Below are 27,603 nucleotides of genomic sequence, written 5' to 3' on the forward strand. Positions count from 1 at the left end.
CTAGAGAAGTAACCTCTAACCTTGAAAAATTTGGGTAATAGTGAAGTATTAAGATAAATGACTTTTGAGTGTGTGGAAAAATATTTTAAGTTTCATATTTTTGGAATTGTGGGTGGGAAGAAAAATTTGTTAAAAGATCACTTTGTTTCATTTTTTTTGTAATTTTAAAGTCTATTTTAAATACTTGTCATCTCTTTTCATTTTCTGACATTATTGCTTAATACTGCAGATTAATTTGAGATAAAACATAAATGGAACGTTTCACTTAGTAAAGAAAAGTTGGGCAGAAAATATGTATTAGTATTGGAGGTTTCTTACTATATTTTCCAAGGCAAGCTGGAACTCTTTCAAACAGTGATGTAAATGTACTGTAAAGTTTCAATTACAAATTTTCTCAAGGATGGAATTTACTTAGGTGGCAGTACTGGCATGAAACAACATGAAAAAAATTATTTTCCTTGTAAGTATACCTACCAATTATAGATGCTTATTAGGATTATAAATCTCTAACTTCAGAGTAGTTAGCAGCGGTAAGCTACTGTAGGTACCACTCTGTTACACTTGTTCTTTTAGGACCAGTATTTTGGGACAAAAGAGAAACTATCAGAAAGAGACTATAAGCAAAGTGAAGAAATACAAAGAATAGCTTAAATATCTTTTGTTTGCTAGCAATATCAGCCTAACTTTCTTAGATAGAGCATCATCCCTTATCTAGTCAGGACTATTTTAATCCTGTACTTAGAATTTATATGTAGAAGTACTAATTGGAATTGCTTGCTCCACTAGAGTACCAGTGAATAAGGTAGTTATTTAGAGGTATATATTCTCTTCTCTCTCTAGTTTGGGACTAGATACTAGGACTATCCCTCTATAATCCTTTTGTTTTCCTGGAATTGTCAATTGTCAGCTTTTTCTATTTTCAACATGTTTGTTTTTAAAATTTTCCAAATGCTTTGACATCTCTATCATGATCTTATCAATAATGTTTTATATGCTAAAGCATCCTAGCTCATTAAAAAAATTTTTTGGAGTTCTTTACAACAGAAGATTCCTCTGCCTCAAATCCTCAAATATTGGATTCTGACCCTTTATGTTATAAATAGGGTTGCTGGCTTTCTAAAAGCAAGTGTAGTGAAAAGGGATTGGAAAAGAGGGTCCAATAGAGGTCAGTTTGCAGGTTTTTACTTAATCCTCCTATTTGCAGCCCTTAATCTTATCTACTCTCCTTACTGAGTCAGTTAAGTAAAATTATATCTAAAAACTATTTTACACTTCCTAGGAGGAGTTTTTTGTTGTCTGACTTTCCTGGGTCTAGGAAGCACATAGGGATTTAATTGTTCTGTATACAGACTTTAATCTTTTAATCATGCCTTGAAACTTACATGATATCATTCCCTTTTCTTTTTTTTTTAAATCCAAGGATAATTTCATCTTGCTTATTCTCAGTATCCTTCATTACGACAGTTTATATTTTCCTTTGCTCACTTGTCATCACTCATTTCATTTTCCACAAATTATTTGAATTCTCATCACCCAAAGTTCTCTGTTGTTAGCAAGAGTTTAGCCAAATTCCATTTTAGCAAGTATTCAAAATTCACGTTTACTTTTGCCTAAATGAAAGGATACTCATTTTCAGTGTGCAACAATCACAAACGTAATTTAGGTAATAGTGACAATTACCTTTTCTTAACCCTGTTGCAGGAATACATTGATCACTATTATTATGATTTTGATTTAGAATACAGAGTGTTTGGGACTTAAGAAAGTTAATTTCTGGGATTTGTTAAATGGTCACACAGTCTACTTTTTGTAATAGCTTCTTGTGTTTTTAGAATATTTGCCTTGTAATATTTTGCTGGGCCCCCCACAAAAACAACAACAAAATAAGAGCAACTTTTTGAAGGCATCATATAATGCTAAAACAGTGAGGAATTTTGAGACTAAGCATTGAGAGAACAGGATATTTAGAGAGTAAGCTTCACATTTTGGGCTGATTATATCCTTGAGGTAATTCTAGAAGTAGCTGCTGGGTGGCTGGGAACTAAGCAGTTTTGCACAGACTTGGAGCCCTATTGGACACATCACACTTTCAGTTAGGGTTCCAAAGGGCTAGAACCTAGGATTAACAGAGAACTGAAAATAGACTAGGCTTCATACTTTCTGAATCTCAGCTTCATTTACGAATTGATTGTTATTAAGTTGATCTGGGATTGCAAATGGCCCTTATCTTGCCTCCAGAAGCAAATGTAAATTCTGTTAGAAGATAATACCATCCAGAAGTTTGAGTTCTTTCCAGTTTTTCACACAGTGTCCAGCATTCAAATCAGTCATAATAAGTCATCCCAAGATATGTGTCCAAAAATTAAAAAATAAGGGACAGTGGAAATATACCTACAAGGAAACCTGAAAATTGAATTGTTTGTCATAACAACTATCAGTGTGCTCAAGGAATTAAAGACAAGATTGAATTTTTTATAGGAAACCAAGAACTATAAAAAAATAGAAATTTTAGAATGTAAAAATATAATAAATGAAGTTGAGAAATGAATGGATGAGTTCATAGCATATTAGACACACCTGAAGAGAGAATTAGTCAACTGGACAGTTGGTCTGAAGATCATTTTCAGACTAAAGCCATAAAATATAGATAAGAGCATATAAGAGATATTTTGGACATCATGAATCACACTAACATAGTATATTTTTGGTTCCTGAAGGAGACTCAAATGGAATAGGGAAGAAGTAATATTTGAATAGATGACGGAGAACATTCCAAACTTCATGAGAACATTCCAAACTTCATGAGAACATTCCAAACTTCATGAGAAAGATAAAGCCACAGATTCCAGAGGCAATAGGAAACAAGTAATATAAACATAAAGAATACTGTGCCAAGGCACATCATAGTGAAACAGGAAAGCCACAGACAGAGAAAATACTAAAAGTAGCCAGATGGAAAAGATGTATCACTTTAATAAAGAGCAAAAATAATGCTAACAGCTGACTTATCACCAGAAATGCTATCTTTGAAGTGTTGGAAAAAAATACCATCTAGAATTCTGTAACTAGCAAAAATGAAGAAAAAACAATTTCCAGTCTAGCAGAAACTGAAATAATTCACCACAGTAGATCCTCCCCAGGGGAAATTCTAATGGGTATTCAGGAAGAAGGAAAATGTCTCCATTTGGGAGCTCAGAGCATAGAAATGGGATTGGGAGTATCTTAATTTGTCAGTATTCTCTTTTGTATTTAAGTTCCTTGTAAGAATAGTCCATACTTTGTCCCCTTTACTTATATCTCATTTCTTCAGTACTCATTGCTGCTATTCTTCTCGTACCATCTGCTGATTTCCCAGTTGCCAAATCCAAGTTATTTTCCTGCCCTTACCTTATTGGAATGTGGCAGCCTTTAAGAGTGCAGATGGTCCTCAATTTATGATGCCTCCACTTAGAATTTTTCAACTTTACAGTGGTGCAGAAGAAATTCACTTTCAGTAGATATTGGCTTGTAATTTTGAATTTTGATCTTTTCCTGGACCAGTGGTTGGTACGGTACTCTCTTGTGATATGCTCCTGGTAAGCTATGTGATCACGAAGGTAAACAACCAATACTCTTACAACTATTCTGTTTTTCACTTTCAGTACAGTTTTCAGTCAATTACAAGAGATATTCAACACTTTATTATAAAATAGGCTTTGTGTTAAAATGATTTTGCCCAAATGTTGGTTATTGTAAGTGTTCTGAGCACAGATAGGCTAGACTAAATTCTGATGTTTGGTGTGGTTAGATGTATTTTATGCATTTTTTAGTTACAATATTTTCAATTAAAATAGGCTTATTAAAACATAACCCCATCCATCATAAATTAAGGAAGATCTGTATTTCTTGTCTTTGAAATTTGCCAGAGTACTTAAGAGTCTTCTGCGATACTTTATACCTTTGTTGAGAGGCTTCTAACATAGGTACTTTTTTAAACTGATACCATTATGTTTGAATGCCTTGCTTTCTCTATTCCCTTTTCCTCTGAAATCTAATACTATTTACTTTCCTTACTATTTTTGTTTTTTCTCTGTCATAGCTCTTTTTCCTTTGCTTTTAAGTGCTTCGCCCCTAAGGTTCTGATCTTGGTTTAGTATTAGTGTATTCACTTTCTTTCTGATTTGTAGTTCATATTATTGTTGCATGCACTACAACTGCAATACAAGGTTGTAATCTCCAAAAGGGCAGAGACTTAATATATTCTATTCTTTGCTGCCTGCCCTCCTTATGTCTGGCATGTAGTAGGTGATCCATAAATATGTGTTAAATGGTTGAATAAGTGAATTATCTCACATGTTCATTTTGTTTAATTAAAAAATATCTCCAGATCATAAGATAACCAAAATATTTTCCCACAGTTTCGATTACCAGCTTTGTGGTTTTACTTTTCCTATTTAGGTCTTTAATCCACATTTATATATATTTATATCTGACTCTTTTTCTTTATTTGTAGTGGGCCAGTTTTCTCAACACCCAACTACTAAACAAAACCTTGGTTTCTCATTGACTTGTGGTGCCACCTTTATCTTTTATTACGTTGGTTAATCTATATTAAGATAAGTTATTATTTACTTTACTAAGATTTAATACATAATTGCCTCCTGTACAGTGATTTTCAAGCTTTTTAAACTGTAACTCATGAAAGGAGTATATTTACATTGCAAAACACTTTACACATTCATTTGTATGTAAAGTATCTACAATGAAAATTTTTCAGATAATGCTCTGGTTAATTTAGTGTGTATGATGTGTTCTTATATTTTCCATTGTATTTTATTCCTTTTTTTTTAAACAAATGTTTATGATGACATTAACTTGTGATGAGCTGTAATTTTAAAAAACAGCTCCAAGAAGTCTTTAAGTGGGCATCTTTCATGTGCTGTTACTAAATTCTGCATGATCAATAATACTGTTTCTTGGAGTCATATTTCTATTGTTATAATTAAATATCTTTCTTCTTTCTAGGCAGTGAGTTTCCTTAAGCATAGTGATAATATGTAATTTCTTTGTGTCTCTGTCACCTAGCATTTGGCCCATAGATTTATTTGTACTATATTTTTATAGAATTGATACTTATAAATAACTCATAGTGAATATAACATGTCAAAAATTCCTAGACTTTCCATTAGTGTACCTTTTATTTTGAGAAAACTGCTTGTTAGGCATATATTAATATAAAGAAAGAAAGCTTTTAATAACCTAATATATATTATGTTTTTTCTGTTGTAAATGTATAATTTTCTGCTTTGCAGTAGAAAAATATTGTTAGTGATCAAGAATAGAATGTTTACATATAAGAAATTTTACTTTTTTTCAGGGAAAAAAAAGTCCTTCTTGTGCTAGTGGCAAGAATTCTATGTATAAGGAGTCATCAAAAATAAATCTCTGAGATGAGTCATTTTTGTAGTTTTGTTAATAGAACTTTCTGTTACATTGTCTTACATTGTTGTTCTTTTTCAGTCATTATTCAATCTTTTGGAATTTAGAAGATTAGTTCTGAATTATAAGCCTCCATCAAATGCTCAAGATTTACCCCGAAACCAAAAGGTAAAATTATGAAAGATTTTTAAGCAGTGTATATATGGGCTTCATATGTTTTTATCTGTGCTTGCTTTTGGGGCACATACCTCATCAAACTTAAAACTATTAAATTTGAAGGTCAACCATTAATCTCAGTTACTGCAGTCCTTCCTGTTCTTCATCAATATATTGTAAATGTAAATTTTTCATCCCCTGTGTCAGTAAGATGTCAACTTTTCATGGCACTTTAGTAATTGCTTTTTTCTTTTCTTTGGACTGTCAACTTTCAGAGAACTTTATAGGTTAAAGTTTACAATTCAAGTTCTTTCCTCAACTGTCTGCTGAAAAACTGTGGAAATCAAAAATTTATTCAATTATTTTAGACGACCCTTTTCAAAGATTGTTTTTGCACTAGCTGTCTTTGCAGTGCAAATCTGTAACTTCTATTTTTGTAATTTAATATTGTTAGGCAACATAGTGTGACAGAGAACTCAGACATTAGGGCCATGTTGCCTGGGTTGTAAATATGGTCTCTGCTCAGTTTCCTTATCTAAAAAGTGTTAAGTAATATTATATAATTATATATAGTATATAATATTATAAAACAATAGCAATTGTTTTATAGAGTTACAGTGAGGATTAAATGAGGTAAAGCACATAACGGGATTCGAAATTCCTGGTACATAGTAAGGAATTCACAAAGCTAGGACTGGTTTTCATGCAGCCATTCACATTTAATGGGAAAAAAAATTATGCAGATGATATACTTGAGTGTAGGACTTTAGTGATCTTGTCATAAAGAAATTGTAGCCCTAAAGAGGACTTGTTTTAAGGACAAGTTAAAGTTTTAGGTTTCAGTAATGTGTTTAACTTTGTGTGACCTATTGTTAGTAGTAATGATACATTAAATTATCTTTTCCTTTTAGTTTAAAATTTTTCAAAAGCTACTTTATCTGCAAACATATGAAACATTTATAATTCAGGCTAATAAGAATATAACTTGATTTATAATCTACTTTTTAGGCTGTAATCTTTAGGCTATAAAGTGCCAGGCTGAAAAACAAGCCATTTTCAGAAGGTCATAAAGATCACCTGACAACTCCACATACTTCCAGAGAAATTAAGCAAGACTCCTTCAATCATTATAGTTTTTACATCAAACTTACTGGTCTGTTGCCTTCCTTGATTGCAATTTGTTAACATAGTTCTCTCTTCTGAAATCTCAGTTGAACTATAATTATAATTTATGTGACATCATTTAGAATTATTCTTACTAGGTATTCAAATGTATCTTGACTTTCTCTTTTGTGTTGTTGGATTTCTGTGCTTTATGGAGTTATAATTTCTGTTTTTAATTGTTGACTAACACCAAGTTAGTTTTATAGTTAAAAAAAAAACTTGATATTCATGCTTATGTATCAGAGCTACTTTGGGATATGAGAATGTTTGGCTGAATACTAGAGAAATAATATAAATCGAATCTTCAGCATCTTTCTAGAGTATTTTATATCTCATAAAGGGTCAGCATGTCCAGGTAACCTAAGCTAAGGAAATAAAAGAATCTCTTATTCCATTCTGAAAAAGACAATCAATTAGAAGAATATTGTGCAGCTTTATAAAAGACTTCCACAAATGAGGTTATTCTTTAATTTGATATGGTGACAACAATACATACTATATTTTGGTATCTTTGAAGCAAACGTGGGATTTACAAGTAGTTATCAGCTACTGATTGGTGCTACATTCAATTGAAGTTGATAAAAGACAGAGTTTTAAAAAGGTGCCAGTGTGACTTTTGTCACATTAATTGATTTAATAATGAATTTATGTCTACTTCATATAATGTTTATTATTATACTGAGCTTGAAAACTAGTATGTTAAGATACAGAATACTCTTGGGGATCACTTTGATCAAATCACAGAAATATCATTTGCAGTCATTAAGCAGGATATCTTTTATTAGCAATTAAAGATTGTTACAACTATTACAGACATTGAGAGGAGATGGAGTCTTTGAAATCATTTTTCATTTTAGGTTAATGTGGTTATTGCTTAGAAGTTGAAACTAATTTTATGCATCCATATTTATTTATACTGTTTTTAATTTTAATTTCTAGGAGAATTGTGAGGTTATTAGAAATGGAAACATAGATTCCCATTGTAACTATCTCACCCCTCCCTACTCCCACACATATTCTCTTTTGGTTTAAAAAGTCACAAATTAATGGCAAAATATGTATTAAATATTGAGAAAATAAAGATGCATAAGTTTATATAATGTTTAGAGGTAATCTCCATCTAATAGCTAAAGCCTAATTATAAGGTTATATTTATTAAAGATGTGATTAGGTATATATTTCCAAATAAATATTATTTCCCCACTTTCCACTACTCAGAGGTGAGAATCATATGAGAAGGGAATGTGTTTAGTTGAATACAATTACTGGGCAATTACTGGGCAAATTCCTAAAGAAATTTTCAGTTTTATAAATAAAAGAGGCATTCTCTAATTTTTGTCTTTAGTCATGATGAAATAATGGAGTCTTTATTTACAAGTGTCAATAAATTTTCAAGGATTCAAAGCATGCAAACTATGTTTTCTGACTATAGTGGAATTAAATTAAAAATCAATAACTGAAAGACATCTAGAAAATCCTATGGATATTTGGAAATTAATAATACACCTCTAAATAACCCACGGGACAGACAAAAAGTCAAAAGGGAAATTTAGAATATCCTGAACCGAATAAATATTAAAACGTAACAAAATTAGAGGACTGTAGCTAAAATGGGTGGTGGAAAATACATAAATTAAATATTCTGTTAGAAATTATGGATGGTTGGAACTTAATAACATCAGCCTGCACATCAAGGAATTGAGGGAAAAACACATTAATTTTAAAGTAGAAGAAAGAAATAAAAGAGCATAAATCAATGTAGTATAAATCAGCAAAACAATAAACAATAATGGAACCAAAAGCTGCTTAAGAAGATTAGTAAAATAGATGAACTTCTAGGTAGATTGAGCAAGGAAAAACAGGGAAGAAACAAATTATCAATATAAAGAATGAAAGGAGGGGGACATCATATATATATTCTATAGACAATAAAAAAGAATAGTAGAATATCATAAAGAAATTGCTTGAAAGCCACAAACTATCAAAGCTAACTGATAAAAAAATAGATAACCTGATTATCCCTGTATTGTATTCAACAAATCAAATTATTTTTTAAGAATCTACCCACCAAAAAATTCATTAGCAAAATACTTTCCTGGTCAATTACACCAAACATTTAAGGAAGAAATAATACCAATTCTCTTCATGTTTTTCCAGAAAATTGAAGAAGAGGTAAAACTTCCCAATTCATTGTATGAGCCCAGCATTACCTTGAAAACAAAGGTAGAAATAGATACTTCAAGAAAACTACAGACCGATATTCCTCATGACTTTGAGGAAAACATTGTAGCAGATTGTTTGGCAAACTGAATCCTATAATATACATATAAAGGAGAATATCTTATGGGCAAGTGGGGTTTATCAAGGACTGCAAGATTGGTTTAATGTTCAAAAATCAGTGTGATTCACCATATTAACAGGCTAAATAAGAAAATCCGTATAATCTAAGTAGAGGAAGAAAAAGGATTTGACGAAAGCTAACATCTATTTGTGGCAAAATCTCAGAAACTCGGGATAGAAGGCAACTTTCTTATTCGGGTAAAGCTTATTTATGAAAAATCTACAACTAATATAGATCAGGAACAAGCAAGCACATCATCCCTCATCACTTCTGTTATACATTAAAGTTCTTAACCAGTGCTATAAAGCAAGAAAAAGAAATAAGTATGCAGATGGAAAGGAAGAAATATAACTGTCTTTTTGTGTATAGGACTCGACTGTCTTATGTAGAAAATCCTAAGTACTCTACAATAACAAAAACAAAAAGATGCTAGAACCAAGAAATGTTTCAGGAAGGCTACATGATACGAGGCAAACATACAAAAATCAATTGGGTTTCTATGCTAGCAACACACATTGGAAATTTAAATGAAAAAGTGGTTATATACAATAGCATAAAACATGGAACATTAGGGGTAAAGTGGACAAAAGATACATATGTAAAACTGCAAAATACTGCTAAGAAACTGAAGAAATAAAGTTATACCATGTTCATCAATCAGGGAATTCAGTGTTAAGATATCTGTTGTCCCGTTTTAATCTATAGATTCAGTGCAATTCCAGTCATAATTCCAGCAAGGATTTTCATAGGAATTGACAAACTGATTCTAAAATTTGTATGGAAAATCAAAAGATGTTGAATAGCCATAGCAATTTTAGAACGAAATATAATGTTGGATTAATTATCAGACTACAATGATCAAGACACTTTGTTATTGGCTAAAAGAGAGCCATATAGATCAATGGAATGGAATAGAGTCTAGAAATAGATCCACATAAATAAGGTTAATTGATTTAATCAGAGTTGTCAGAACAATTCAATGGGCAAAGGAAAATCTAATGGTGTTATAGACAGCAATAAAACACTTAGTCCTTATAGGACACTATATGTGAAACAAAACTTGTGATGGATTATGGACCTAAAAACTCTAAAAATTATTGAGAAAAGCGTTTCTGTATTGGGGAAAATATTTGAACACATACTTTCCAAAGAAGATATGTAGGTCATAAATATCTATGTGAAAAGATGCTTAACACATTAGTCATTAGGAAAATGCAGATTAAAACTAGAGGTGCCTCATCATACATACAATCTATATCGAAGTGTTGTAGAATGTAGACCTAGAACTCTCATTACACCACCATTGGTAATGTAAATTAGTATAATGCCTTTGGAAAACAATCTGGTGAATTTCTTAGAAACATCTACCTTGCAATCTAACTATTCTAACTTGAAAAAGAAAAACTACATCCATGTGTACAGTAATATCCACAACAGATGGAACAAGTTAATGGATAAATAAGTTTGGTGTATCCATGTAATGGAATACCATGAGCAGTAAAATGGAATGAGTTACTAATGCACACAAATTATATGGATGAAGCTCTAATTATGCCTGTTGCAACAAGACTAAAATGGGTACATAGTGTAGGGTCTTACATAAATTTATAGAAAACAAAGTTATTATGGTCGTGTGCGGATGATTAGGGAAGGAGTAGGAGTTGAAGAAACATTTGCAGGTGATGGATAGTTATGTTACCTTGATTGTAGTGATGCTTTCATGGATGTATACATCTCTGAAGCTCATAAAATTGTGCACTTTATAATATACAGTATATTGTACATCAGTTGTAGACTGGTAAATCTGTTTTAAAAGATTAAGAATGATGTTTGAGTAATTTCTGTATATGTGGCAATATTTTCATAATTTAGCCAAATGCAGTGGCTGCTTTTAACATCGTTTACAATTTTGCCTTTTGAAATTCAAAAAGATTTTCTAGGCAGGGGAATTGGCTGAGAGCAAAAATATTTCATTATAATATTCTACTTTTCAGATATGCCTCTCAGGAGTATTTCACTTAATTTACTTCATTCTTGTTACTTGGAAAGGAATGTCTAAAAAAACTGCATTGATTTAGGTGTAACAAGGGAAGAAATTGATCTCAGAAAATTAAGGATATTCCTGGAAATTATTTTTTGGAATAAAATTCTTAGTTTTATACCTTTAAAACTTATTTAAATAGGCAGTTTTGGGGAAATATGAAGTACCACGGGAAGATCATGGGTTAATTTTCTGTATCATTTAAAACCTTTTTGTTTAAAACCTTTATCAGTGGTGATGGAATTTATTACACTTTAATAAAGTCCATGTTTTATAACTCAGCGTTTTTATGTCAGACAGTGCACTTCGGGATTGCTGTAATGACATACAGTTTTGGATCAAATGATAAGTGTTTGCAATCAATTTTATTTCCTTGCACCTAGTTCTTAGGATTCCTTTCTTAATGCCTTCTGGAAGCAACTGTTTCTGTAATGATAATATTATTTTGGATAGCAGCTGTGTACATGTTTATACACACACCCCTGCAATTTTATAATGTTGAGAAGGTAACTGCAAACTTGGAAAAAGTTTCTAATGTTTAAATAGTATATATAGACTTTATTTGTTAAAATTGTTATTGCAAGCATTAACTTTAGTAAGAACTGCTTGTCCAATTTGTTGCTATGAAGTATTTTGCTAAGTTATATGAATTACATTCTTTTAGTCTCCCTCTTATTTTAAAACAAATTGTTTGTGGTTGATGGTAGTGGGTTGTTTTTGTTCTTGTTGGAGGGTTTGGTTTAGTAAGAAATTGAACGTCTGCTATGTGTAACGAAACATTGTGGAAGAGATACTGGAAGTTCCTGTCTTGAGAAGCTTAACCGTCTTATTGAGACACAGAAGTTAAGATTTGGAACACTGGGAAGATGATAAGTTAATGTGGTAATTAGGATCATCACACAGCAGTGGCAGCTGGTGATTTATTGCTTAGTGAAAGACATTCATTTCAGTAGGTGTAGAATTTGAAGGTATCGGTTACTTGGGGGGCTGGGGAGGTAGGTCTTGGAAGGCTTCATGGAAGAGGGATTAGTTTGTTTAAATGCATTTATTGAGGTAAAGTATTCAAATAGTGCTTGGCACATAGGTAATACTGAATGTTGCCTGCTGTTATTTCTGTTCTCAGCAGCAGCTGGGCTTTGCTGAATGGAAAGGATTATAATAAACCACTTGAATGAGGATGATATTCTTGGCTGGGTAATGCCATGATTTGCCATGAATATGTGGCATTTATGCTGAAATTATGAGCTTGGCCTAGGTCCTCTGTTGTTTTCATTCCTGACTCCTTCTTTGAGTCTTCTACATGACACCTACAATCTTTAATTATATAGGGAGTGCTGTACTCATTCCTAACCTATATTAGCAAAAATTTTGGTTAATTTTAAAACGAATACCTGTTTACCAGTAAAGATTTTGTTGATCTTCACTTACTGATTTTTTTCCTTTTTGTCCAATAGGAGCATCGGAATTTGCCTTTTATGCATGAGCTGCGGTATCTATTTGCACTTCTTGTTGGTACTAAAAGGAAATATGTTGATCCATCAAGAGCAGTTGAAATTCTTAAGGATGCTTTCAAATCAAATGACTCTCAGCAGGTAGCTTTTTTGTGCTTGTTTATTAACCAGTTATATTTCTAATATGATCATTCTTTAAGCAGTTTTTTCAAGGATACATGACAGTTGTACAGTTGTAGATGTTCTTCATCTTTACTAAAAATAAGCTGGAGTCATTTAAAGCATCATTTGGAAGATATACTTTTAAATTAAGAAAAAAAAGTAAAAATGATCTTGAATGTAGTAGGATAAATGAAGCTGTATAATGATTTAAATTGATAAGTGAAAACAACAGATAATGTCAAGTGTATTCACAAGTGTGTAGTGTTCATGATTGCCATGGGCTTGTTTTGTTGGCAGGCAGTAGTTTTCCATAATTACTCAGAAAAGGTTTCTGAACTACATTAACTTTGTTATTGTTGCCTTTATTTTCTAATCTTTATTTAGTGCTATTTGGTGGCTTTTTATCCATTACTTAAGAAAGAATACTGAGAATTTCCCTATGAAATAGAAAATGTCTTTCAACAAACCAACATTTTCACATATAATTTGACAAGTTAGAGACATTAAAGAAGGAAAACAAGACAAGCAAAGAAAGTAGCAGAGAACAATGTAACAGTGTGGAACAGATGGCAGTGAAGAAGTAATTGACAAAAGATGAAACATTGTTTCCAGAAGGATACCCAGAGCCATAGCACTTGCAATGTAGTTCTTGTAGTTCTGGGTTGTGTCTTTGTTTTGTGAATGTGGAGAGTAGGTATTTGAAGGAGGGTTCTGAATTATGGCTCATCTGCCACTGCTTTCCCTGTGTTGTTATTTTATTTATTTATTTTTAAATTCACCTTTTATAGCAAAGGTGAATGAACAAAGAAGTTGCTCACATCAGGATTTGCTTTTGTTTCTTGTTTCCAGTTTTTTAAAAAAATTGTAACAATGTTCCAGTGCCTGGTAGGTTTATTGTCTTACTTTTAATAATAATAACACTTGTAATACTAATACTTGTCTTAATAATAATACTTGTGTTAAGCCAAGAAATGATATTCCTATGAATGATCCCAGACTTCCATTTTAGGATACTCTTTCTGGTTCTAAGTATACTTTTAATTTTTGTAGCATTATTTCCTTATTTAGTGCACTATGTTTTCTAGTGATTTTGTATATACAATTAAATTTCAAAAATCACTTCTTGAAAAGTGTGTTGTCTTCTGGAATTGCTTTTTTGTCTTTTTCTTGGATGCTCTCTTTGGAGTTGAAACTTTCTACAGAGTAGAGATATTCATGTATCTTTTCATATTTAGAACTGAAGCAACACAGATCTCATTAGGAGCCTTGTACATACATAGGTAGACTTCAGTTTTGTGAGAATGGATAAGGAGACAGCTGTTCCCTTGTTATGTTTAAAGCTGTTACAATGTTATATACTCCAGAGTTCCACAATGTGAATGCCTCTACTTTGGGCTAGTAGTGTAGACTAGTTTTCCCATTTGTTGATTCTTTTCCTCTTAGTGGTCTCTTAAAGAGGTTGCACATTAATTTAGGTTGATAAAGGTTTGATTCTCTTCTGGTCCCAGACACTTAAATCTGAATTACATATTAGTGACAGAGTGAAATAAATCCATAAATGAAATAAATACTACTTTAAAAAAAAATGAACTTATACTTACATTTTATATTCTTCCTAATATGTCTTGAAATAGGCAGTAGTCTTGTGTAAAAGGACTGCCGAATTCCTTAAAGGAAGAGACAACCACACCAAGAAGCAGATATCCAACCAAGAGATTTATTTAGCAGTGACGAGGTGGCTGCCCGGGAGAGAGAGAGAGAGTAGCCATGCTGGCTAGGGAGCTTTGGTTTATATACCCTATTAAAGCACTTGGCACCAGCTAATTGGCTATGGATTCATTGAGGTTAGCTGGCGGGACTTTACTGGTCTGCGTCACAGTGTGTTCGGTTGTCATGAATAGGAAGCTGAACTTAATTCCGGGAAACTGAAACTTAACGGTCGCCATATGAGGTCGAAGAGTGTGGGGATTGGGTACCATTCTGACTAACTTTCCTCCCTTTTTGATTTTGTATGGGGGAGGGGTCATTGTTTTCTCTGGCTACCTCCTGCTGAAAGGGGGGGTTATGTCTTAATCTAAGGGGGGGCGCAAAAGGGAGTAGTTATGTTTGAACAAGGTAGGGTTTGTCAGTTTCATCATGGCATACATCCAGGCTCCAAAGGTGAAGATCTCTTCAGAGAATTCAAGAAATGTTCCCTGGATCCAGAGATCGAACAGTCCCTCTAACCAATCACTGGTGTGTTGGATGTCTGGAAGGAGCCAGCTATCTTCCCGTAGCACTTCAAAGAATTTCAGCACTCGTCTCATCCACATTGTTCAGCAATTGGTAGTCCCTAAGGAGGAGCTGGTTGAAAGTTTGGTTAGAAATTTTGCCGATCTGATTTTGAATGAATTTTATTATGCAGGGCAAAAAAGTACAGAAAAGAAAGACATGAGTAAGGACCAAGGATAGGCAGGAGCCAAGTGAGGAGAGAGGACTGGAAGAGTCCTGTTGTGCTAGTCTTTGCGGGGAACCTTTTTAGACTTTCTGCAAGATTGGCCAGTCTATGTACATATTCTTCTAGTCCTGACTCATTGACATAATAACATTCTTCTTTAAAGAAGAGGCAAGTCCCTCCCTTTCTGGCAGTTAGAAGATCTAGGGCCTGCTGGTTTTGAAAGGTTACTTGGGCTAGAGATGTAACTTGTCTCTGTAGTAAGGACAGGGATTCAGCGGTGGAATCTAAAGTAGTTTGTAGCTTGGCATTAAGGTCATCTACTGCCCTTAGGGGTGTCCTAAGGCTCCTCCTGAGAAGCCCATTCCTGCCGCAGAGGCGGAGAGGGATATCCTGACCATAATGGGAAGGAAGGCCACTCTGTGCGTTCTGTAGTGAGGAAGCAACCATTGTACCTCAGAGCTACTGTATAAGGTTAGTTGAGGGACAATAGTGACAAGAAAATAAGGATTTGATTGGGTAGAATTTGGTTTGAGAGAGTGCCGTTACACCAGAGAAACTCTCCTGGTCGTGAATAGGAGGTTGTAGAGATGGTTTGGTTATAAGCGCAATTGCCTCTCCCTAGGGTGACATTAGTAAGGGAGTTTGGAAGAATGCAGGCATGTAAGGGGAATGAGATATTGTCTTTTTCTGGTTCCCATAAGGGAACATTGGTAATTGGGCTGATAGAGATTCCTGAGGTCAAGAAGGTATAATTTGTGATGTTAAGAGAGACTGCAGCTAATAAGGGCCGAGCTAAAGAGGCACAAAGGTAACAGGTCATTGGCTTTAGAGTGGGCATAGTGAGGTTTAAGATGGCAAGAATGTTTTGTATGATATGGAGCCAAGAGTAGAGTGAAGGGGATGAGGAAGGATCTGAGAGTGGGGAGTTGGGGTCTGGGCTTTCTAGTTGATTAACAAGTATTTGCTCAGAGTGTTGTATGTTGGCTAATAGTTGGGAGTGTTGGGTAGCAATAGAGACATACTCTCTACTTAGGCTAACATTCCCGGAGGGGTGAGATGAGTACCCATTAGGGTAAAATTTTCCTGTCATTCTGGTTGCCCATCCGGAATCCCATGGGTCAAAAATTGTTCATGTGAAGGTCTTTGTGTTCGAGTTGAATTTGAACATTCCATCGCCATTGTATACATCATGTACTTTGCATGACCAGTAGGGCAGTCACTGTAAGTTTTGACCCACCGGTTGGGACAGGAATCTTGTGTCTGGTCGAAGGTGAAACATAGGTAGGGCCGAGCGGCCTTTTTTATCAGTTCGGAGATGTGTTAAGGAGATGGTAATGGTAATGGCAGAAGCACAGCCTGTTGTGAGACAATCAGCTGTGGCTGCCATGACAGTTTGATTTGTGTTTTTTTGTGTGTATATGTTTCCCTCAACTTAAATCTCCAAACATATGACATATTGGCAAAGGGGGTAAGAAAGCAGAAGGTAAGAGTGAATAAAGTGGGGATGCTAAGGTCCATCTTCAGGAATGGTGGGGAGGGACTTTAGACAGGAGAGGCGGAGTTTTAAGGGGTCTGTTGTGTAGAGGGTGCAGGTGAAGCATGGAGGAGTTGGGTTTAAGGCTTTTTCTCTGAGTTGTCTCCCAGAGGTCTGGCTGGCTTCAACCTGGAGATACGAATCCACGAGGTTAATTTTCCAGGGGACTCCTCTAATCGAGTGGCAGTAGGGGTGCAGAGAATGATTTTTAAAGGTCCTTTCCATTTTGGGGTTAAGGGAGTGGAGTCTGCAGAGGGAGGAGAGAAGTATACCCAGTTGCTTGGAGTCAGGGGAAAGGAGATGTGAGACCTCACGGGATCAGGTAATAGGGCTTCTTGATGTCTCCAGAACTGGGAGCGAATGAAAGAAAGAAGGGGATAAGAAAAGTGTTCAGGGAGAAGGTGGGGAGGAGGAGTTATTCTGGGAGGCAGCGGAGGTCTACCATACATGACCTCAAAAGGGGATAATAATGAAGGTTTTTTTGGGAGCACTCGAAGGTGGAACAGAACTGGAGGAAGGAGTTTGATCCAATCAGTATGTAATTTGAGAGAGAGTTTGATCAGAATGTTTTTTATTGTTCGATTGGTATGCTCCACTTTTCCTGATGATTTAGGATTATAAGGAATATGGAAATGCCATAGGATGTTGAGGGCTCCTACAATTCTTTGTGTAATGTGGGAAACAAATTCTGGGCCATTGTCTGATTGAAGTGAGGTGGGCATTCCAAATACCAGGATTATATCTGAGAGAAGAATTGAAGCGATGGTGGAGGCCCTCTTGTTTGAAGTGGGGAAGGCTTCAACCTATCCCGAGAATGTGTCCACAAGCACCAGAAGATAAGTGTGTTTTTGGACTCTGGGCATGTTAGTAAAGACAAGCTGCCAGTCTGCTCCGGGGATATATCCTCTAGCCTGATGAGTTGGAAAAGAGCTGGGTTTCAAGGGGGTGTTAGGATAAGTTCTTTGGCAGATATGACAGTCAGTGGTTAGCTGTTGGATGTATTTGAGGTCTTCAGCAGTTAGAGGAAAGAAGAAGTTGAGAAACATTCTTAAATTTTGTGGGCTGATGTGAAATAGAGAGTGTAAGTAGGAAAAGAGATCATGTTTGCGAGGAAAATTATCAGGAATGTTGGAAGAGCAGTGGGGAATGGCTAGAGCAATGGTTGGGTTTTCTGATATAGCTGCCTGTCTTGCGGCCTGGTCTGCTTTAGAGTTGCCTACTGTTATTGGGGATGAGTTAGATTGGTGTGAGCGGCAGTGAGTGATTCCTATCTCACAAGGGAGGAGAGAGGCATGAAGGAGGTCTGTGATAAGTTTAGAATTGGTAATGGAGGTGCCCTTGGTAGTTAATAGTCCCCTTTTCAGATTGCTGAGTGAGAAAGAAGGATGTGGAAAGCATACTTGGAATCAGTCAGTATAAAGTGTCAGGGAGCAATCAGTGGCTAGTTCGAAGGCACGCTTGACTGCAAAGAGTTCAGCCTGTTGGTTGGTTGTGTTTTGTGGCAGAGATTTTGCCTCAGTGGTTTCAGTTAGGGAAACAACAGCATATCCTGCGCACTGTTCCCCGTTCACTAGAAAAGAACTGCCATCAGTGAACCACACGAGTAGGGTTTTCTAGGGGTCCCTCTTTTATATGGGAGGGACATGGGAGTAAGGGAGGGACATGGGAGTAGGTCTTCGACTGTTTCACTACAGCAGTGGAAGGGCGGGTCTTGTGTAACAGGGAAGTAATGTCACAGGATTTAGGGATGAGCAGGCCTGAAAGGAGAGAGAAGAATAATGTAGAAAGGAGACGAGTGAAAGGATTCGGAAAGGATTTAGAAGGTCTTTTAAAGTGATGGGGGCAATATGATTGTGATCGCATCTCCAAAAGTGAGTTTTTTTGCCTCTTGGATTATGACATATGCTGCTGCCAAGGCTCTTAAGACAGGGAGCCCACCCTCGAACTGTAGGGTCTAGCTTTTTGGAGAGAGAGGCTATGAGAGCGAAGTGGGGCCTTTCATTTGTCCTAAGACCTCTAAGGCCAGTCCTTTGTTTTCATGTACATATGGAGTAAAAGGTTGTTGTATGTCTGGTAAGTGAAGGGCAGGAGCTTGAAGAAGAGCTTGTTGGAGCTTTAAGAAAGGAGTCCTGGCAGAGTTGTGTAGGGGTTCCCTTGAGTCTCCTTTTGTTAAGCTGTAAAGGGGAGCAGCTAGGAGTGAGAAGTTGGGAACCCAGGCTTGAAAGTACCCTGCTAGACCTAGGAATGAGAGTATTCTTTTGTTTTTGGGGTGGGTAATTCTCGAATTAGTTTTTTTCAGTCTAGCGTGATGGCCTTGGAGTCATGTGATAGTTGGACTCCTAAGTATGTGACCATTTGTTGAGATAACTGAACTTTATGTGGGGAGACCTGGTATCCTTTTTCAGAAAGAAAGTTAAAAAGGTTGATGGTATTGGCTTCAGAAACTTGAAGAGAGGAGCTGCACAGAAGGAGATCATCAACATATTGAAGAAGTCTGGACTTGGGGAGTGTTACCTCCTTAAGGTAATTTGCTAGGGCTTGTCCGAATATGTGCGGGCTATCTCTGAAACCCTGGGGGAGTACTGTCCAAGTGAATTGTTGCGTTTGATGTATGTGGGGGTCAGACCAGGTAAAAACAAAGATGTCTTGAGATCCAGGGGATAAAGGGATGGTGAAGAAAGCATCTTTGAGATCAATAACTGAAAAATAGAGGGAAGAGTTGGGTATGGAAGATAGTATTGTATATGGGTTTGGTACTAGTGGGTGGATAGGTTTGACTGCGATATTTATGAGTCTTAAATCTTGGACTAAGCAGAAAGAGCCATTAGGCTTTTTTACAGCTAAAATGGGGATATATAGGGAGAATGTGTGGGCCTTATGAGCCCCTTCTTGTGTAAATTGGCAATGATTGGCTGAAGCCCTAGAAGGCTAGTGGTGGGCAGGGTATATTGGGGTTGACAAGGAAAGTGTAGGGGGTCCTTTAGGTGAATTTTAACAGGCGTGCATTTTGCTAAAGAGGGGGTAGTTGTGTCCCAGACTTGGGGGTTTACTGATGGGGGGTTGGAGGGGCTTCGATTGGGTGTTGGCTCGATAGCTTCTGCAAGAATGAGGATAAGGGAAGGAACGAGGCTGAATGAAATGGAAGATTGGAATTTTGATAATATACCTCATCCTAACAAGGGAACAGGGCATTGGGACATGATTAGGAATGTGTGAGAGAAGGGGTGAACAGAGAATGAGCAGGAAAGTATGGGGGTCTTTTTTGGAAATATTGTTTGGCCCCCTACCCCAGCAATAGGGGATTTAGATGGAGAGGTAGGTCCCCAAAACTCCCTAAATACTGAGAACGTGGCGCCCGTGTCTAAGAGGAAGTTAATGGGATGTCCATCCACCAGAATGGTTACCCTGGGCTCCTGAGAGGTGATGACATTCATCGGGAGGGGAGTCCCAAGGCCTCGTCAGTCATCTGACACCAGGCCCAAGAGGTCTGGGTTTTTGTTGGAGTTTGATCCGGCCCCCGTGCAGGAGCCAGGGCAATCTACTGCCCAGTGACCTCCAGAATGGCACTTGGGACATGGTCCTGGTGGTGGCCTGAGATTGGGGCACCCTCACGCCAAATGTCCTTCCATCCTGCACTTAAAACAGGATCCTGGAGGCATTTTTGGTGGAGGACGTCCGCCTCGTTGTCCTGTCACAGTGGATGGGCTGGGGTTTTTTCTTAGGGCTTGCGGTAGCATCTGGTACTTTTGCTATTTGGCTTTTTCATCTCTATTGTGGTAGACTTTAAAAGCTGTGGCTAAAACCTCAGTTTGGAGAGTAAGAGGCTCCTCTCTTCAATTTTTTAAATTTAGCCCATATGTCAGGGTAACTCTGGAAAGAAATAGGTCGTGAGGAGTTGTCAGCCATCTGGGGTTTCTGGATTGAGATTGGTGTATTGCTGAAGGGCTTTAGTCTATTTAGAAAAGTGGAGGGATTTTCATGTTTTTCTTGAATGATTTCCTGTAGTTTTTCAAAATTGACTGCCTTTTGTGTGGCTTGTTTAAGTCCTGTGACTAGGCAGGTGGAACAATTGGTCCTGGAGGACTTGTCCACCAGGAGTGTTGTAATCCCAGTTAGGATCTTGGTCTGAACAGCCTGTGCCCCTATTGGATGGGCAGTAGTAGTTTGATGAACTTCATCAGCGTATGTACGAGCTTGTTCCCATACTCGCCGTGCTCTTCTGGGAGCAGTGTATTGGAAAGGATCATATAGATGTCATGGTAGGTTAAGCTGTATGTCTGGAGTAAATATTGAAATTCTTTGATATATGAGGCTGAAATGGTGGTATAGGAGCCTAGACGCTTTTCAATTTCAGAGAGGTCTGCCATAGAGAAGGGAACATGGACACCGACTATTCCTTCAGTTCCGGCCACCTCCCAAAGAGGGGCTATAACCTTGGGCAAATGAGCAGATTCAGTGTGGGAGCGAGTGGCTGGAGGGCCAAAGAAGGGGAGGTGGGGGGAGGAGCAGAGGGAGTAGGAGGGATTCAGGGAGTAGAAGGGGCAGAGGGATTAGGAGGAGCTGAGGGAGGAGGAGGAGCTGAGGGAGGCGGAGGAGCTGAGGGAGGAGGAGGAGCTGAGGGAGGCGGAGGAGCTGAGGGAGGAGGAGGAGCTGAGGGAGGAGGAGGAGCTGAGGGAGGAGGAGGAGCTGAGGGAGGAGGAGGGGTAGAGGGAGTAGGAGGAGCTGGTACCAGTGGAGTTGGTGCTGAGAGTCGTGGTGCTGGGATTGGAGGAGCACAGTTTGTGGAGCCTGTCCTCTGTAGGGAGGTGGCTTGTCTGCTGGGTCAAACTCTGTGGGGGAAGAAGGGATGGCTGAGGGGGGTCTATGTGCTAGTAGGACATGTTTTGGGTTACAATTCATGCATAAGTAAGGATTAGATCAGAGGAGGGAGAAAGTCTGTACATAAGGAATCTCTACCCATTTTCTTGATTGCTCACAATAGTTGTAAAGATCTCGCAGGAGGGCGGGATCAAGGGACCCGTGAGGGGGCCATTTATTTTGGTTATCTAATGGGTAAGTAGGCCAATCTTGGGTACAAAGTTTGATGAGTTTTTTGGGCCTGATATCTGGAGTCAGGCTGAGAATATTTAAATTGTCTAAAAGACATCTTCGCGGGGATTTGGCTGGCAGAGAAGACACCCCTCCCACCCCATGAGGATATAAGGGTGTTGATATATTGACTAGAGGGGCGTCCCCACTCAGGTCAAATGTCAGGTGAGATCTCGGGCTATGGGAGTGGGTCGTCACTGAGTCCCAGTAGCCGAGGGACTCTGAGGGGTTGGAGGGCCTTGGGTCACCCAGTGCCGGGGTTTTTGGAGAGCGGGAGAAAAGGTGAGACCCAGGTGGAGTGAGAGGGAAAGGAAAGGGTCTGGTCTTACCGCAGGTCGAGACCCAGTACTGATGAGAATCCCTCAAGGACCAACGTGACCACAAAAGTCTGAGTGGGGTGTCTTCCTCCCTCGTGGGTGGTCCCAGGAAGTGCCAGACGATCAATGGTCAGTTTCCCATTTTGCAACCCTTGAGGTTGAGGGATTCAGAATTGGGGAACTCACCGATCTCGAAGCTGATGGTGGATGCAAGGAAGGCGATCGAGAGAATGGGTGCAGGCTGGCCGCTGTCTCGGGAGTTCTCAAGTGGTCTCGTCCTCTAACAGATTGAGGGCCCACTCCTGGTGGGGGAGTCCCAGCTGAGTCACGGCATCAATAAAAGACTGCTAAATTCCTTAAAGGAAGAGACAACCACACCAAGAAGCGGATATCCAACCAAGAAATTTATTTAGCGGTGGTGAGGTGGCTGCCCACGCCTGTGTGCGTGAGAGAGCAGTCTTGCTGGCTGGGGAGCTTTGGCTTATATACCTACCCTATTAAGGCACTTGGCACCAGCTAATTGGCTATGGATTCATTGGGGTTAGCTGGCGGGACTTTATTGGTCTGCGTCACAGAGTGTTCAGTTGTCATGAGTGGGAAGCTGAACTTAATTTTGGGAAAACAAAACTTAACAGTCGCTGTCATAGGTCGACGAGTGTGGTGGTTGAGCACCATTTTGACTAACATTGTGGGATACCCTTTCATAGATAGTACTGTCAGTTTTATCTATAATTATTTCAGTCTAATACTAAAATGTGAAATCTGCATCTTTTTTCTCTTGATGAAAACAGGCAGAACTATTTTTAATTGTCAATTTTAGATTGTTAAACAAGACTTAATTTTTTCTGACGAGTATTATAATAACCAAGAAACATTTTGTTTCTTGTCAGATACAATCTTGCAAGATAAGTAAAGTGATAAAATTTTAAGGTTATGGAAAGTGGTTTTAAGGTGTTACATTAGTTTGCTTAGGGCAGCTGCAACACATTACAGTAAACTGAGTGACTTCAAAGCAACAGAAAATAATTCTTTGACAGTTCTAGAGTGCACAGGTCTAAAATAAAGGTATTGTCAGGGTCATCCTCCTTCCCAAGGCTCTAAGAGATAATCTTTTCTTGTCTTCACCATCTTCTGGTGACTTGTGGTAATCCTTAGCCAGTCTCTGTGTCCATCTTCACATGGCTTTTTTCCCTATGTGTCTGTGTGTCTGCTCCTTTAAATTTCTTATTAGAATGCCCATCATTGGATTTAGGACCCACCCTAATCCAGGATTACCTAATCTTGAGATCCTTATCTTAATTCTATCTGCAAAGACCCTTATTCCAAATAAGGTCACATTCTGAGGTTCTAGGTAAACATATATGTTGGTGGATCACTATTTAACCCACTACAGATGGTATGGATTTTTATAACTGGATTTTTGTGCCAAGTTCAGTTGTCTTTATATGGATTCGGAACAATTGATGTAAGCATCTGCACCTTAGTTTCATCATTTTAAAGGTGAACACATTGGCCCAAATGTTCTTAAAAAAAAATTCTAGCTGGAAAATACATGATATTAAGTTTGTCTTATATTTGGGGCTATTTTGATAAAGAAAGAAAAATTGTTTACACTGATTCATCAGTTTTTCATGGGCAGTCTTTGTAGGATTGATTATTTTTTCCCCCTAGGTTTTCTATGAACCTATTTGTTATGTTCCAGCTGACATTACTGAAACAATTGTGATAGTTGATGAGTACAACTTCCAGTGCCTATTCCTGTTTTTTCTATGTTAAGGGAGCTAGGACTGAAGGACTGATGGCAAAAGGTGATGTATGTGCTGGTTCTGAATGGGAAAATAGTTTAAAGTTCATGAAATGGTAGACTCCATAGTTGGGAAGTCAGTGATTGATTGGACTCAACCTGTCCAATGGTTCTCTTAGTAAAAGTGGATATGGCTTGAAAAGTGTGTAAAAGTTAACAAAAACCAGTTGTTGATAATCGTATCTTCCTTCTAAGAGGGAAGCCAGTAATAATTCTTTACATAATGAAGAACTCTTGAGTAGTGTGGGTCCTTCATTTTCTAAAGATTTATTACAGAGCTCTTTTTTTGGGGTGATAATTTTTTTAAAAATCTCATTTGTAAGTTTGAATTTATTTTTAAACTGTATATCTTTTTCCCCTAAAGTGAAACCGAATCACAGAGATTATCAATATAATGCTTATTTTTCATCAGTACTAATTTCATGCTTTGGTTAAGTTATAAATTTTTCTTGCATTTTATGTGAAACATTTCATATGATTCCTTTGTGAGAAGTCAGTAATTTTATGTTTGAAATGACTGGCTATAAGTTTTATGTTACAGTATTTAGTATTTCTATTAGTAGGCTTAAATATCAACAAGACTTTTTTTCTTTCCACAGCAAGATGTGAGTGAGTTTACACACAAATTATTAGATTGGTTAGAAGATGCCTTCCAAATGAAAGCTGAAGAGGAGACGTAAGTTGCCATGAAATTTAGCAATGGGGTTTTAGGAGATTGCTAATCTCATTTTTTCCCTCTTCTATATCTGTGGCAACAGAGAAATAGGAATCTGAGATAGATATCTGGGAACCCAAGTATTATCTGTTTTATTGACAAGCTGTTTAGAATTTGTGGCCACTAATGCTGGGCAGTTTTAGATTTCCACTGTAAATATAAGATCAGAATGTAGCCAGAAAGATCCAAAAAGTGATCCTTGAAAGGGCCACACATGCCCAGTTCTTTTCCATATATTCAACAGTCACTTTGCACGAGGAACACTGGGGTAGTGGCGGGATAGATGCAATGAGTGTTAATTCTGATGATATCCTTTTACCTGATAAGGAGGACAGAGTTATGAAGTTCTTCCTTAACATTCCCTAGCTTTTTATTTTTACCCATTAGGCTGAACCATTAAGGCTTTGGTTATTTATAATATGTGATAAACCTCCTTAGAGAAAGAAATCGACACACTTTTCTACTCCTCTCATGGTGCCACCCTCCTAATACCAACCAGTGGTTCCTTTGTGTATCTTCTTGGCCATTTAGGATTTGCCACTGTAGTCTCTGATGTGATTCTGTAAGAATCAGTACTTAAATTGACACTTAGAATGCAGGCAGAAGTCCAAGGCTGAAATTCTCTCCCTACTCTTTTTTTCTATTTTTAAATTATTGCCAGTGTTATTGTCCAGTAAAAATCATTATAACATGGTCTGCAGTGAGAGTAAATCAAAGTAAAAAGTATTCTAATTATACAATGTTAACAAGTAAGAGATTCCCCTAAACTTTAATTTAGACCCCACTTTCATTCTCAAATTTTGAGGGCAAAAATAAGTTATCAAATTTTATATCCCCTTGATCTTCTAAGGTAAAGCCCAAATAAATTACTCTTAAAAATAAGATTGTTTTAACCCTGTGGTTGTAACCTTACAAAAAAAGTAATTCACTTATGAGTTTCCAGGTTTGTTAAGTCCCAATTTATGAGTTTCCTGGTTTGTTCAGTCCCAGCAACAAACATGTCATTTCTGTGCCTGAATAGAGTTGGGGTTCTACAGCTGCAGCCTGCTCTGTCTAACTTGTATGTGTTGTTGCTTCAGTCCTTCAAATGTTGAATTTCATACGCCTTAATTTTAGATTTCTGAGGATTACTACAACACATAATTAGTGTTGGTCTCTTATGCTTGAAATTTTGAGATAAAAGTAAACCTTCAATCCTTTAGCTGTTAATCCAACTGTAGTATTCCCAAAATTTAGTGCAGTCCATACTCATGTTGTTGCCAAAGATTGTAATGGGAATTCAGGATATGTCACAAACTGACAAAGTCATCTGGTTTTAGTTCTTCCAAGATGCCTATCATTAAGGGCCAATTGGTTGCAGATAACTACCTATGAACTAAAGCTAAGTTGTGAGAAATCTTGCAAGAGATTAATTATACCACTAAATCTACACCATCTGAGGGGAAAAAATTCAATTTTTGGCAAACTGTATCTTGAAATGAGGCATCTGAAAGCTACTTCCTTCTTTGGAAGTCTAGAAATTTCTGATGCTGACAGCTCAGTCAGCACGTGCCCTTTTCTCTCCTCTACTCAAACTTTCTAGTTGCGTTTTCCTTATGAGCTTCAAGTTGCTGTCCCCTAGGGCTGCATTGAGTGCAAGCTCTTTCTAATGACAGTAACTTTGTGTCACAGTGGTTACTGCCATTTTGATATGGACTTGCTTAGGCCTGTGAAACATGCCTCTGAAGTTAATTTCTTCTCTTCATGTTAGGTTCATCTGGAAAATCTCCCCATTAAATTCCTGAGCTATTGGTGTTTCTGAAACCTGAGTCTCAGCGTACAGTGAAGATCATTATTTCTATGATAAGTTCTTTCCTCAGCTTTGGAATATTCCAGGCCTTGAGTATATTTCTTTCTGCTACATCATTTTCTGGGTGGGATAAGCCTCTAGTATTCAGTTAACATATGTATTTTTTCATTCGCTTGTCTGAATTTTTAACAGTTTAACCTGCTGCGTAGCCTCTCTCTCATTCAGGACCAGGTCTGTTTGGACATCTTCTCTTCCTGTTCTTGACTTTGTTTTCTGGGCTATACATTTGTTCTTTTTTCTATCTTATTCCTCTGATATTGTCTTGATAAGTACCTCATCATGAGAGTTAGTGAACCTTGGTTCATTAATTAGTGTTTTCCACCCCAGTTCCTCTTTAATAGAGCTCATGTTCCTTGTACCTTTAGAGTTCTAGTAGCAAAATTTATCACACATGTTCCCTCAGATTGTGAACAGTATCATTATCCCCAAATAGGATAACTTAGTCTCTTTGAAGTTCTCTTAGTAATTTGAATGTTTTACCCTGAAATACCTGGTTCCTCCTCTCAGAACTATCCAGAATTTCTGTAAGCACTCAATATAGTAGTATTTTGTCTTCAGCACATGACTCCCCACTTGCTTTCTGTCAGTACCTTAGAAGAATGCCATTCGACTGTATCCTGAATCCTTGTTCTTTCTGAAGGGGTCATTGTATTCTGATTTTGGAGCTCTTCCTTATTATTGTTTACTTGTTAATTTTCTTTGGGTATATCACCTTTTCTGATCTAGTAGCAAACACATTATCTCCCCTTTTCTAAAACTTAAAAGAAGCTAGAACTCCACCTCATCTGAAATCTTAAGTCTTATTTGAAGACTGTCCTTCTGCTCATTCATTTCTCAGTAATTTTCTGTTTGTTCTTTGTCTTTGGGGCTAAAACTAATTATTTCTATCTAGAACAGAGCTTTCCAGTTGGTGTGCCATGGCAAGCTCAATTATGGTTATGTGGAGGTACTGATCTTCTTTTCATGATTCTGAGAAAACATGTCTTTTTATCCCAAAGTTCTCTGCATGTATTACCTGTATGCCAATGGCATTAAAAAGATCGGGAAGCACTGACCCAAAGCATTCTAGCTTACTCTGTCAGCTAACCTAGACCTTTAAACTCTTTCTATGCCAACCTAATTCCCA

General features: G+C 37.1%; 1 protein-coding gene across 10 annotated transcripts in view; it reads left to right on the forward strand.

Annotated features, from left to right (window-relative positions):
* Window positions 1-27,603, forward strand: part of USP25 (ubiquitin specific peptidase 25) — a 149,298-nt gene that overhangs the window by 58,706 nt on the left and 62,989 nt on the right. For 9 of the 10 annotated variants that reach the window (XM_037012640.2, XM_037012641.2, XM_073231834.1 and 6 more), the window contains 3 exons: window positions 5,500-5,586; window positions 12,575-12,712; window positions 24,513-24,589. In XM_037012640.2, the coding sequence (XP_036868535.2) occupies window positions 5,500-5,586; window positions 12,575-12,712; window positions 24,513-24,589 (302 nt within the window). The remainder of the gene's footprint in view (window positions 1-5,499; window positions 5,587-12,574; window positions 12,713-24,512; window positions 24,590-27,603) is intronic. The other variant, XM_073231835.1, reaches the window with a different exon arrangement.

Source organism: Manis javanica, chromosome 3, assembly GCF_040802235.1.
Source record: "Manis javanica isolate MJ-LG chromosome 3, MJ_LKY, whole genome shotgun sequence".
Taxonomy (NCBI): Eukaryota; Metazoa; Chordata; class Mammalia; order Pholidota; family Manidae; genus Manis; species Manis javanica.